Here is a 14,145-nt window from a genome sequence, read left to right on the forward strand (position 1 = left end):
GACCCCCTCGCCTACCTCGCGCCCCTCCTCCAGCAGCAGCCACTCGGCGTCCATCCCCACCCGCCGCAGGCACCAGCTCCGGACACCCGCGGGGTCTCCTGAGTCCAAAGAACCGGGCTCCCCCATGGCCCCTCGGCCCGGGTGACGGTCAGTCAGCAGCGAGCGAGCCGCCGAACCGAGGTCCGGCAGTCCTGGAGATCACTCGCCCACCGCCCCATAGCTAAACAACAGACAGAAGCAATCGCCACCCGCGCGTCGATGCGAGCGGAGCGCCGCTCGACCCGGGGTGAGGCACTGCGCCTGCGCGACAGGAAAACCGCGGCGGGCGGAGCGCGGAATAAAGACGGTGGGCGTGGCCTGAAATTCCTGCTCGCGGGCCACACCTTACCCGCCGCGCTCTCACTCACCGAAAAGTCTCGGCGACCACCAATGGAAGCTCCGTGGTTCTTTTTATTTTCTTTTTTTTTTTTTTTGAGACAGGGTCTCGCTATGCAGTTCAGGCTGGCCTTGAGCTCACTTTGTAGCTCAGGCTGGTCTCGAACTCACAATGATCCTCCTGCCTCAGCCTCCCGAGTGCTGGAGTGCCCCACCATGCCCACCTCTCTTTTCTTCTTTTTCTACTCTCCTTTCTTTCTTTGCTCCCTACCTCCTTCCCTTCTTTCTTTCTTCATTCTGGGGATTGAAGCCAGGGCCTTCAGCCTGAGCTACATCCACAACTTATTTTTTTATTGTGAGGCAGGGTCTCGCAAAGTCATTAAATGGCCCAGGCTGAGCTCAAATATATAATCCTGCCTCAGGTTCCCACAGTGCTGGGGTCACCAGCGTGGGCTACCACACCTGGCTTCCTCTTTTAAATTTTGTGTTATGGACATGTCATAATAAGATGTAGCCTACTTCTTTCTCTCTTACGTTTTATTTTTATTTTATTTTTTTTTGAGACAAGGTCTATGTAGTTCAGGCTGGCCTTGAACTCACTATGTAGTCCAGGCTGGACAGCAGTCCTGCCTCAGCCTCCCCAGTGCTGGGATTACAGGCGTGCGCCACTACACCCACCTCAGCCTACTTTTGAAAAACTAAACTTGTGATAATTTTCAAGTCTGTTTAGTTAGTTCCTAGGTAACATCTGTTTTGCACAAACTGCTTTTGTTGCTAAATGTTAAGAAGTTATAGTAACCAAATCTATAGAGATAGAAAGCACAGTTGCCTGGAGCTAGCGGTGGGAATGGGGACCGAATGTCAAACGGCATGAAGGAATTTGTGGGGAGGATGACAGAAATGTTCTAAAAGTAGATTGTGGTGACAGGGTTTTATTAACCCCTGTAAACTTAGTAAAAGTCACTGAAATGTATGCTTCCAAAAAGTGAAATTTGTGACATGTAAATTATCCTTAATAAAGCTGTTATTTTAAAAAATTAAAAAGATCCAATAAAATAAAATGCTTAAAAAAAGCTCAACTTTTTTGTAGTCTCCAGTATAATGTGTGATAGCTTCTTCACATAATGATTATCTCTGATAGCTCAATGCTGACTTTTGACTTTTTTGGTTTTCTAATACCTGGTTAACAATTTTCTGAAACTGAATTCTGTCAAGAGAAAATATAGTATGTACTAAATCAATCATCTGATGTATACTAATAAATGGCTAAGTGCTAGACACTAGGCCAACTTACTAGCTTATGTGTTCTTCATGAACAATAATGATGATTAAAATTACAATTCCTACTGTAGGGCTTATATCTAGATGTCCCCCCAAAGCCTGTCCTCGTAGGTGTCTGGATTTAGGGTGTGTGGTATTGGATTAGTTCACTAACTGGTTTAGCACAGTTCTGGGTGTGGCTAATAGGAAGGCCTGCCCTGAGGATGCTGTACCCTGGATGGGATAAAAGGGAGGCTTGTTGCTGCTTCAGCTTGGCTGCCTCCTGCCTACCCTGCCATGGACTGTTTCCCCTCTGGTACATCCTCTGCCATGCTGCCCTGCCTTGGAGCCTGCCAACTGTGGGCCGAAACCTCTGCAAACTGAACCAAAATAAACATTTCCTCCTTTAACTTTGGGTGTTGGGTATTTTGTCTCTGCAATGAGAAATGGAAGACAATGAGAAAAGAGGCGTGGGAAAGTTGAAGAATCTTCCGAAAGTAACACATGATAAAAGTAGGATGTCCATTTGGGTCAGTTTCCAAAGCTAATTTCCTACACACGGCTGCGACCCCAGCCTGGGATGTCTAACCTGTGTGGCCTCGTTGCCGGAGACCCCACAGAGGGTCAGGAAAATTGGTGGGCATCAGGGTGGCAGTCAGGGCAAAGCCTTCCCCAGCTGTGCGTGGGTCCCAGCTCAGCACCTACCCCAGGGACCACTGGTGTGCAGAGGCCACGTGTGCCGCCGAAGTGAGCACGGAGGCCACGCATGCATTTAATCTCCTTAGGCTCCTCTTCGCCGTGGCAGATCCTCAGACTGTCCTTGTTTTTGATGAGCTTGGCAATGCCCAGGTATTTTGTAGAATGCCCCTCAGGCTGTCTGATGCCTTTCTCTGGATTTGAGGACTGGTCACTGGATGATGTGGTGCCGGTCAGGTTCCCCCACTATAAACTTGCTCTGTTTTCTCCTCTTGCATAGGATTCTTCAGAAGAAGTCATATTGGAAACTTGTGCTTACGGAGCGGGGGTTTGGTCCACTTCCAGAGAATCGGGGTAGCTACATAAACTATTTGGAATTCTGCACAGGAGGTTGGTCTCTCTCTGCTCTTTGTTTATTGGATCACTTATATCAGTGGAGATCCATAGATATTTGTTTTATACTCTGGGGTATAATTCAACACTGATTTATTTTGTTACTCACACCATTCCTAATCTGGCCAGTGAGAGCTCTTTCGGTTGGCGATGGTACCCCTTCCACACTGTCCCATCCTGTTTTATCGAGCATTAGCTCACTGTCTGGCACAAACTTCCCTGGATCCAGCATCAGGAATTATTTCCAAGGAGTCCTGGCTCCTTTTATTGCTGAGGCCCTGGGTTCAAATCCTAACATTTTAAAATAAATAAATAAATAAACTTATGAGTTTTTGATAAATGCATAAGGTTGCCATGTATATACCATTATAGTATCATGGAGGTCTGTAATGGTGTCTACACCACCCTAAAAAATTCCTCCAGATCTGGGTGTGGTGGTGCGCACCCACTTAATTCTAGAAGTCGGGAGGCTGAGGCAAAAGGATTGCAAGTTAGCAGTCAACCTGAGCTACTCAGTAAGTTCAAGGCCAGCCTGGACTACATAAGAAGATGCTCCCTGTTTCAAAAGAAAAAATCTCTCGGCTTCATCTATCCAGTGCAGCCCCACGCCTGCCTGCATCCCTTATTTTATGAAACACTATATCCTGAGGGTACTCCACAGCAGTATGCACAGATCATGTATTCTTCCACAGTGCAGCCATAGCATTGTTTACTCCGCCAGTCGCTTATGGATACGTGGTAGGGTTTTTTCCATCTTTGCTGTCACAAGCCAGGCATGGTGGTACATGCCTGTAGTCCCAGCACTCAGGAGGCTGAGGCAGGAGGATCGCTGAGAGTTTGAGGCCAGCTGGGGCTACATGGTGAGTTCAAGGCCAACCTGAACTACATGAGACCCTGTCTCAAACCTCACCACCAAAAAAGCCACCTTTGCTATCACAAATAGCCCTGAAATGAGGTGTCACATAGGGTACTGATTACATGATTTTTTTTTTTTTTTGTAAATAACCTTATTTAACCCTCACTGCTATCCCACAAGACTCTCTCATTTTACCTATGACGCAGCTGAGACTACAATGTCCCCAAGGTCTCTGTGGACCTGCTGAGGGTTGCATCTTGTTTTCTGCTGTATTCATGACATTTCATTGATGAATGAACAAAACGGAACTAGCAAACAGCAGTGCGGGGAGGCTGAAGGCCAAGTGGTGATCCTGGGTCGTGCGGGCCACAGGCTGCATTCCCTACCATCTAGCAGGAGGAACAGCTGTTCTCAGGGGTGCACAAAATCCCCAATTTTTTTTATGCAAAGCACATATCAGGATGTTTCATTAGATTTTTATCCCATCTTTCAAGTAGCTTGGGGCAAAGCCCCTGGGTTCAATCTCCAGTACCACCAAAAAATCCCCTTTTGTTTTTGTTTTTTGTTGTTTGTTTTGTTTTGTTTTGTTTTTTGCGGTACTGGGGATTGAACTCACGACCTTGTGCTTGCCAGGCAGGCACTTATGCCATTGAGCTATATCCCCAGCCCCCCTTTTCTGAATATTTTATAATTTATATAAAAGAACCACAGAGAGTACTTATATTTTATGTGAATAAGTAAGTATGCATATATTGGACTGCATGTTCAAATATGGTTTTAAGACTGTATGTCCTTTTTTTTTTTTTTTTTTTGGTACTGTGAATTGAACTCAGGACCTTGTGCTTGCCAGGCAGGTGCTGCACTGCTGAGCTAGATCTCCAGCCCAAGACTGTATGCTCTAAACAGTGTGAAGATCACTGGTGCTCAGATTTCAGGATTTTATTAACCCTTCCTCCTGTATGTATTCCCTAATGACAGTGGTTTCCACTCAGAGGTGATTTTGCACCCTAAAGGACATTGGCAATGTCTGGGACATGACTGGGGTAGGAGTGCTACTGGCATCTGAGGAATAGAAGCCAGGGGTCTGCTAAAGAGCCTACAAATCACAACCAGCCCCCATCAAGAGTAACCTCGTCCAAAATGGCAATAATGCTGAGGTTGAGAAACCCTGTCATGTCCGTCTCAAGAGGGAGAAAAAAAAGCCGGGTGTACTGGTGCATGTCTGTAATCACAGGAGGCTGAGGCAGGAGGATCTCAAGTCCAAGGCCAGCTTGAGCTACACAGTGAGACTGTCTCGAAACAAAAACAAAAAAAGAGGGAAAATGGGGGAGAAAGAGCAGAATGCAGAAAAACAGAGTGCTGTCTGTGTCTGCGGAGCCAGCACCTGTCGCATTACACACCCTCTATACGGGCCATTAACGTGCCTTGGACAGAACTGGGTGATGGCAGAAAGAGCAGATTGGGAAGATCTGGGGAGTGGGGAAGGAGATGCCAAGAAGGGGTGAGGCACAGGGGAAGAAGAAAGGGAAAGAGAGGGGAGGAGTCCAGAGAGGAAGCGCGGGGCTTACACTCTCGAGAGATTACAAGATCCCTCTCGCTCCGTGATGGGACCGTGCCACACGTCGCCCTGCAGGGTGGAGCCACCTTCCCCCTGGCATCTGGGTGGCCATGTGACTCCACCTGCAAAGGACAGCTTCCACGGGGACTGGGCGGGACGCTCCTTCCTGGAACCCAGTCACGACGAGGAAGTGGACACCGGGGCATCGGAAGAGGCTGCCACAGCCCCAGTGAAGGTTCCAGCTGACATCCAGCGTCCGCTCCAAGGCACGGGCACGCAGGCGACACCGGCCCTGGACAGCAGGTCAGCCCAGACTGGAGTCTTCCCCGCTGAGGCCCCCGACACCGTGGGGCTGAGCGAAGCGCAGGACTTCTGAGCATAATCCAGCGGCTGCAGAGCAAGGCGGACCTGGGAAGGCGCTGGGAACACACCGGGGCATCTGGGATGTTGCTGCTCGTGTCCTGGCCGTACAGTTGGGGTGGTAATAGCTGCTGTGACGCATAAACCCCCAATTTCTGTGGTGTAAGACAATAGTTTACCTCTTACAGTGAGCTGTCCCTTGGTGCCTGTCGGGGGCCTGGCTCGGGACCCCCGTGGATGCAACTAACAGTTCACGCCTGCTCAAGACCTCCGTATGCAGTGGTAGAGAATTTGCATATAACCTGCGCAATCTCTTCATGTGTTCCATTCATCCCAAACTGTGTGTAACGCCTAGCGCAGTGCAAGTTCTATGCAGACAGCTGTTGCACTCTATTGCTCAGGACAATGACCGGGAAAAGCCCTCTGCAGTGCGCGGTACAGATGCAATTGGTTCCGAGCACTTTCCATCGGTGGCCGGAGGACGCCACAGCGGGAGCCATGGGTGTGGAGGGCTGGCCGGATTGGCCCGCTGCGGAGTTGCCGGGTGGTGGGCAGCCTCCCGTGAAGCCACTCAAGCCACTCCAGCCACTTTTATCCCGTGGCTTTGCTGTTCTCCGGGGCCTCTGGGAAGGGGAGCGGGAGTCCTGGCGGACTTCAGAGCTCAATCTAACAAAAGAAGAGGATCCCTCTCTCCCATTTTTCTGTCTCCACGGAGTAGAGGTGGAGGGGAGATGGGGGTAAACCCATGCGTTTTGTGCACGGAGCTCCAGGGTGAACCACAGGCTGCCGTGGGACGGGTTAGTGGCGTGGACTCTGGACTCGGGCTGCCTGAGCTCGGTGTGAGCTCTGGGGTCACTCGATACGAGGCTGTGAGCAGGGTTCTTGACTGCTCCAAGCCTCGGCTGGCTAACTCTCGTACGACAGCGGTGCTGGTGCCCAGGAAGCCACCGAGATGAGCCCTCTGCTACCCCAGTGCACTCCATGACCTCTCTCTCATCCGAGGGACACAAGACGCCTCCCCCCTTTTCGTAACAATATAAAATAGAAATCCCTCCTGTCAGTTTTAGCCTTTTTATAACCGATGTCCCAGCAACACGGACTTTGCAAAGAACGACAGACCCCGGTGAGCAAGGGTCGGCCCGCTGGGGGCGCAGCTCTGGCACTGAGGTGAGCCGTGGTTCCCGGGTGAGGGCCGGCGAGGGAGGCACTGAGCCTGCTTCACCGTCTGGGAAGCCGGGCGGAAAGGAAGGGATCTGGACGCCGCTTCTTGAGCAAACCCCTCTGTTTCTCCTCAGGATTCTCTCACCTCAGGTCCTAAGCCAGCTTCTCTCTGCAGGGTTGCATTTTGGCTTCCAGGACCAGGGAGAGAGGACATTATGCAGATGGGCACCAGGCCTTGCTGTGTAGGGGTGGGGTGGGGTCGTGCCTATGGGAGTGGAAAGGCCAGATGGGACGATCGGGGCTGATTGTGCTGGTGGGCTGGGGCTGAGGGCTCCCTGTTCTAGGGATTGAACCTGGGAGCTCCACCACACAGCTACATCCCCAGTCTCTTTTAGTTTTTTCAGATAGTCTCACTGAGTTGCCCAAGCCAGTCTCAAACTTGCCATCCTCCTGCCTCAGCCTCCAAAGCAGCTGAGATTACAGCTACTTTTAAAAAAAAAACAAACTTGATTCTCCTAATGACTCTTCCTCCTCACCCTCAAAGTGTAAGACCCTATGTTAGCTATTTCTTTTTTTTTTTTTTTTTTTTTTTTTTTTTTTTTTTCTCCGGTACCGGGAACGGAACTCACGACCTTGCGCTTGCCAGGCAGGCGCTTTTGCCGCTGAGCTAAATCCCCAGCCCCCAAGACCCTATGTTAAAGGGATCAGGGAACGATGTCTTTATTTTTAAGATGAAAATGTTTTAAGAAAACCAGAAGTTGGGGCTGGGGATTTAGCTCAGCTGCACAGCGCCTGCCTGACAAGCGTGAGGTCGTGAATTCGATTCCCAGTACCAGAAAAACACAAAACAGAAGTAGACAAGCAAGGAAAAAGGGGCCATCTGTTTTGGACAACTTGTGTATTAAACGCTGTTTTATGTAAACACGGGGCTTTGAGCACAGAGCTGTAAGGTATTTCTGACGCACTGAATCAAGTTTATTGCATTACGGAAGCACCTTCTTGAGTCGCCAGGTTTATTATGCTCTGGAGGTGTCTGTGATTGGTAATTAAGGAGGACATTTTGCAAGTGCTTAAAAGCAGAATTGCAGGTGGCCACCTCGGCCCTTTTCAGCCTGGGCTGTGGCTGTTTAAGCATCCACACCCTTCAGCTTTGCCAGGGATGAGTGTCCAGCGCACCTTTGGCAAGCTGAAGGTATTTATCACCCGCCTGATTTATTAAGCGGGGGTGGGGGTGGGGTGGGGGTGGAAAGAAAGGCGGAAGCTGGCAGGGGGGTAGGGGGCATCGGTGAGGCTTGGCGTCAGGAACAAGCCTTGCTTTCCTCTCCCGGCAGAACTGGCTCCAGGTTATTTATGTCTCAAGTAACACACAGTATAAAGTGCCCAGTGTAAAACTTAGGCATGGCATGATTTATAACCAAATCATATCACTCTGAGCTGGAGATTATTGGACTATAAAAAACCCCCACAAATCTTCTTAATTCCATCTGCTTTTGTCCACAGTAGGGGAAGCACAGGAGCCAGGGTGGGGTGATTCTCAGGGGGCGATCTTGAGTTCTTTTTTTTTTTCTTGGTTTTTCTCCAGTACCGGGAACTGAACTCACGACCTTGCGCTTGCCAGGCAGGCGCTTTTGCCGCTGAACTAAATCCCCAGCCCCCGATCTTGAGTTCTGAAACCTAAGGTTATGATGCAATTCTCTCTTACTTCCCCGGCTGGACTAGAACCTGGGACCTCCACACAGCAGGCGGTGTCCTACCACAGAGCTGCATCCCCAGCCCGTGCCACGCTCTCAGCGCTCACAGAGGTACTGTGCCATCAGCGCTGGTACAGTACCTGTCACCCAGGACTTGTTGGAATGTGATTAAGTTTATCACAGCTAGGAATGAATGGCCTGCTGACCTCAGTCTTCAGCAATTGCAATTTTCAAATTGAGAATAACTCTGAATGATGAGTTTTAGCTAACATTTAAAAAACAAAGGGATGCAATAGAATAGGTTACACACAGTAAGAGCAATGAATCATGTGTGCACATGTGTACGCGTGTGTACTGGCATTCCGGGGAAGGGGTCAGGAGTTGGTGCACTTTAGAGATATTTTCAAGATTGGTGAAAGACAAAAGAATTCCAGATTTAAGAAGTTCAGTGAGGCCGGGTGTGGAGTTCAGTGAGGCTGAGGCAGGAGGATCGTCTTGAGTTCAAGGCCAGCTGGGCTACATGGTGAGTTCAATGCCAGCCTGGACTGCCCAGCAAAATCCAGTTTCAACAAACCAAAAACAACAAGAGTAGCTCAGGTGAGGACTGGGGATGCAGCTCAGTGGTACTGTAATCACAAACATATAAGAGGCCCTGAATTCAATCCTCAGAGAGCGAGACAGAGAGAGAGAGAGACAGGGAGACAGAGACAGAAAGAGACAGACACAGCGACAGACAGGCAGACGGAACCCCAAACTAATCAGTGCATCTATCTATATAGAAAAAATTGAGCAAAGAAAAAACCACCAACTCAATTTCTCTGATACTCTCAATCAACACAGATAATTTTTCTCTTTCTTTTTAGCCAAAGTCTCCCTATGTAGTTCAGGCTGGCCTTGAGTCACTATACAACCCAAACTAGCCTCGAACTCCTAGCAATCCTCCTGCCTCGGCCTCTGAGTGCTGGGATGACAGACGTGTGCCACCACTCCCAGCCTCAACATAGATCACTTTGGACACCAGACATGTGTGGGTTTTTCCCCACTCCGAGCCAGCAAGCAATTTGACAGGGGCACTGGCTGGTGTCCTCTAATGCCACTCAGTTCTGAAGCCATCAGAATATGGAGGTAACATCAGATCCCCTAGGTAGTGAGCTCAGTCCCCAAAACTGTCACCCCTACCTCCCAGGGGCCACCCACCAGGAGCCCCTGGTGCCTCAGACTGTGCGGCAGACAGAATGACTGTAAACTCAGGCTCCCATGCCTTCTCCTTGGGGACAACTAATGTGTTTTTGTTTGTTTTTGGTACCGGGAATTGAAGTCTGTACCTTGCGCTTGCCAGGCAGGTGCTTATGCCACTGAGCTATATCCTGGCCCCAACTAACGTGTTTGAGCAGCTCACAGAAGCCAGGACGAGAGTCACTTACGCTTGCAGGTCCGTTATGAAGCCTTCTCCTTCCTGCAAGGATCCCATTTCCGCCTTTGCTGACAGGGGCAGGCGTCGTTCTGTCACCTTGGTGGGCAAGCTGCGGCTCCCCAGACAGGTTGGTTCAGTTCACAAGATCCTGTCCTGGTGATGCCAGACACAATGCCCTGCTTCTGTGTTTCTTGTTTTTTTTTGTTTTTTTTTTTTTGTTTTTTTTTTACCATGACCAGACAGTCACTTCCTCGGTATCCACCGCAGCTTCCAGAGCATTCTTCAAGCAGGAAAACCTCAGTTCCGGCCTCCACAGCCATCGTGATGCGCGGAGTCCAAGCCAAGCTATGCGCTGTCAATGGAGGCTCCTTCTTCTAGACACAAATGAGGTCGCTGTCCCTCTGTGCCCCCTCCCTCCGGGGGCTGGTTGAAAACAGAGCTAGGACCTATCTCAATAGCACGCTAGGGATTCGGATGGCCGGATGGCAGAAATGCCCAATAAACTGCAAGTCAGAGCATATCACGATCGGCTCAGAAGGTTTCATCATTTTCAAGTCATGCTCCAATGGATTGGAGAAGATGCTCGATCTTCTGTGTAAATGAAAAGCAGCATTTTAAAATAAAGACTAGCTCGGTCCTTCTCAGCCAGCGGAAGAATTAATGACCTTGGTCCAAATAGAATCCAGTAGAAAGCAGCGCCCAGGTTTTAAGACCGGAGTCACATTCTCACGTTAACTGCGAACAGTTTGAATTTCAGAGCCAGATCCCCTCCCTGTGCCGTGGGGCGGTCTGTCCCATCCCCATGGTCAAGCGTGTGCGTGCCGCAAGGGTGGGACCTAGGGCCTCTTGCACACTAAGCAAGCGCTCCCAGCCCCGGCGAATTCTCATGGTATCGATTACTACCCGAGTCCTGAACGTGTCTTCCCCTTCCTCTGTGCTGGCAGGATCTGGGTTTTTAGCAAGGCATACAGTTGCCTGGGCTACACAAAGCCCCCAGCCACCCTTGCAGCCAGGTGTGACTTGATGAGGCCGGAGTTCTGTCCTCTGAGTGGTGGGAGGAAATATCATGGGAAGGCTGCAGGAACCCACTTGAAGACGCGGCCGGCATGCTCCCCTTTCATTTTGCTTTGTCCGCTCTTTTATTTATCCTGTTGCTTGAAAGCAGACATAATGGCCCCTGGAGTCGAGCCTGCACTTAGTTCAGTGGTAAAGCACTTGCCTAGCATGCAGGAAGCCATGGGTGTGATCCCAAGCACACACAAACATATGAGGCAGCGGCGTGCGGGCCACCTTGACATGAAGGCCTGGGAGAGGGCTTTGCTTCCTAAGGACGCTGACACCAAGTCGTCACACCTGCCTCGGCCGCCCACTGCCGGTCTCCTGCGAGGGAGAAGCACACCTCGCCCTGTGTCACACTGGCTTTTGTTTCTGTCACATGTAGCTGAATTCAATGGAGACCGAACCCAAGAAACACTCTCAAATGAATCCTAGGACAGAGTTCTGGGGGGAGAAATAATTCCAATCTATCCTTGGTGGATGAAAATGCAGTCAAACTACTCTTCCTGTGCCACTTCACAGCACAGTGAAGAGAAAAACCAAGAGCGGACAGACCCAAAGACCTTAATGAGGACGCCCGAAGGTGGACCAGTGTCTAAGTTCTAAGTCACTAAGTTGTCAAGGATGGGCTCAAACTTGTGATCCTCCTGCCTCAGCCTCCTTAGTTCTGCAAGGTTGGAGGCAGACACGAACAGGTACGCCCCAGGGAGGCTTGTGTGCTACTAGCCCTGCTGCAGCCTTCCTCGGCCTTAGGGTGCGTTTCCTCTGTGACCAGGGCGGGTGTGAGACCAGCTGTCTCTGGGCTTTTGTCAGCACTGGAACACAAGCCCATCTTCTTCATCCTCCTCTGCACACTCAGAATGAGCCAGGCAAGGACCCCGTCGCCTCACCCTGGGCACGTGGAGGTGCGCCAAGGCTGTTGGCCACTAGGAACCACATGTGGACCCGGTCTGTGGTCTCCACACTTCCTTCCATGGAGCAGGAGCTCAGCGCCTGCTGAGATGTCCTCCAAGAAGGTTTGGCCTGCAGCCAACGCCGTGCTGGTCCTGCAGAAAGCCCGTCCCCACCCTCGGGAGCGTCAGAAACTGCACTCAACCCAACCCAAGAAGAGGAGACACCGTGGGTCCAGGTTCCGCAAGCCCACAGCCATGGGAGAAAAATCAGCAGGCGGAGGAGGAAATACACTATTTATTTACAGATGTTCACTTTATCCACAATTTCCCATACAAACATAAAAACTAAAAAAATAAAACCACCACTTGGGAACACAAGTGTCCATCTTTGTAGCCCGGCCGAGGCCAGGGCCACGAGCTGTGGAGGGGAAGGTGCAGGCGGGAGGGAGGGTAACGCACGTGGGCGGGGTGCAGGGGGTGCCCACGGGGACACTGTGGGCTCCCCAGGAGGGCGACAGCTGCGAGCCCCCATCCCCCACATCCCCCCAGACACCAACAATGGGACATGGGTCACATCGCGTGAGCTGCGCGGGGTGTGATGGTGACAGCAGAGGACACTTAATGCCACTGCCTGGGAGGAGCCCCAGGCCCCAGACCACGGGAACCCTGCCCTTGGCACTGACGAACTGGCCACAGCTTCTGGCCAAACGCACATCCACTCCAGGGGAAGGCAGCGGCTCTGCCGCGGGGTGGGCAGGAGGTGGGGGGCAACAGTGTCTGCGACCCTGGCCCCTGACGCTGGGACTCAGGCCAGAGGGGCGCCCAGAAACCAACCCGGCAGCTGCGCCTGCGCCAGGGACGTAGGCTGCATTCACCCGCGGATGCACCTTATAAATATAAACTCATATCTGCTACAAAGAGGACGTATATTTGTACAGCTTTACCCATATACATAATAACACAATTTACACATAATGTCTTGGAGTGGGTCATCGTGGAAAAAGGGTTTGGAGAGCTGCAAAGCCCCTTCTCCCTCCCCGCCCTAATCCTTCTCAAGGGACACTCGTCCGCGTGGTCACGCCAGGCCAGGCCAGTGTGGACGCGCACGCTGGGACCCGCGAGGGCCGACCACGCATGCGCACACAGGTACCGGGAGAGAACGGGGAGGTCTCTAGCCCTTGTGCCGGCGTCTTCCCCGGGCCGGGAGCGTGGGCCTCCCGCACCCGGAAGAGCAGGGTGGCCACGGCTGTCCCCGACAGCCGGCCGGGCTTCCGAAAACGTAAGGCATAGCTGACCTGGGCTCAGCAGAACTGAGTCACAAAAGCCAACTGGAGCAGAGCCTAATACCCCGATGCCTTCGGCATGGGAACCTTCTGTCGGTTTTTCCGGTTTAAAAGGAAAAAGAGAAAAAGAAAAAGGGGCCTGGCGGTAAGAGACAGCAGTTCATGGGGGACGATGGAAGTGGGGACGACCCTGTACCTCCTTATCCGTCCTCTCCCGGAGCTGGGCCCAGGCACACGGCGCGGAATACTGACAGGGGCCCGAGACGCGGCCACGGACATGAGTGGTGGCCGCCAGCTTCAGCGCGGGCGGCGGGGAGCTTTGTACAGCGGGAGGGAATCCTGGCGGGCCTGAGGCTCGTGGCGGCCGCAGCGCTCAGGTCACCCTCCTCCGAGACGGGGCGGCCGGGCCCCGGGGAGACAGCACCTATCGGCGGTAGTGATTGGGGGCGTCGGCAAACATGTACTTGAGTCTGTAGGCCTCGGCCAGCAGCAGCCCGATCTCCTCGTTGCCCCAGTGGATCGTAGGGAGGTTCTGCAGCAGCATCAGGAGGCCCTGGAACGAGAGAGGGCTGCCTTGCATCCGGACCGCAGGCTGCACAGGGCCAGAGACCCAGCGGGACGGCCAGTCCTCCTCCCAGACAGCTCACAGCTCCTGGCCCCGCTCACCGCGGCAGCTTGAAAAGCCTCTGCTGATTCTCTGATCCACTAACAGCTGCCTCTAAAAATACTACAGAGGGTGACAATGTATTTGCAAGAGAGGGAGACAGTCATCCCCCAACTATACTCCCCCAGACAGGGTTACACCACACAGCCCAGGCCGGCCTTGAACTCACCATCCTCCTGCCTCAGCCTCCTGAGTGCAGGGGTTACAGGTGTGCACCGCAGCACGGAGCCCTCTTACTCTAGAGGTATGCTTTTTGGCCTTTTTTCTACACATGTGTTTCTTTAAACAGTCAGAGCCATAACTATAATTGTAGATGCACTTTATTCACCGTGAAACCATCATTTTCACGTTTACCCTCTGCCTCCCACCGCTTACCCGGGAAGCCCCAGGTCCGTCAGGTGGCTTTAGCCATTTAACTTTCATTCTGTACCCCGTCTGCCCTGCTTCTTTCTAAGTCTGTCCTGGAAGGTGGCGGCATGCAGCTT

At 51.9% G+C, this 14,145-nt stretch overlaps 2 protein-coding genes and 1 long non-coding RNA gene across 4 annotated transcripts in view; 1 reads left to right on the forward strand and 2 right to left on the reverse strand.

Annotated features, from left to right (window-relative positions):
- Rnf8 (ring finger protein 8, E3 ubiquitin protein ligase) overlaps nt 1–282 on the reverse strand; it is a 24,622-nt gene extending 24,340 nt beyond the window's left edge. Inside the window, exon 1 of one of the 2 annotated variants that reach the window (XM_005389618.2) lies at nt 16–282. In XM_005389618.2, coding sequence (XP_005389675.1) covers nt 16–126 — 111 coding nt within the window. In that variant the 5' untranslated portion in view covers nt 127–282. The remainder of the gene's footprint in view (nt 1–15) is intronic. The other variant, XM_005389619.2, reaches the window with a different exon arrangement.
- Nucleotides 198–2,720, forward strand: LOC102018766. The gene is made up of 2 exons (XR_261858.1): nt 198–286; nt 2,612–2,720. It is a non-coding gene; the product is annotated as an uncharacterized LOC102018766 (long non-coding RNA).
- A 9,269-nt stretch (nt 2,721–11,989) lies between these two features.
- The window catches only part of Tbc1d22b (TBC1 domain family, member 22B), a 59,393-nt gene continuing 57,237 nt past the window's right edge, over nt 11,990–14,145 (reverse strand). The window contains exon 13 of the mRNA XM_005389622.2: nt 11,990–13,549. Coding sequence (XP_005389679.1) covers nt 13,421–13,549 — 129 coding nt within the window. The 3' untranslated portion in view covers nt 11,990–13,420. The remainder of the gene's footprint in view (nt 13,550–14,145) is intronic.

The sequence above is a fragment of the Chinchilla lanigera genome, unplaced genomic scaffold (genome assembly GCF_000276665.1).
Source record: "Chinchilla lanigera isolate Chin_1 unplaced genomic scaffold, ChiLan1.0 scaffold00036, whole genome shotgun sequence".
Classification (NCBI taxonomy): domain Eukaryota; kingdom Metazoa; phylum Chordata; class Mammalia; order Rodentia; family Chinchillidae; genus Chinchilla; species Chinchilla lanigera.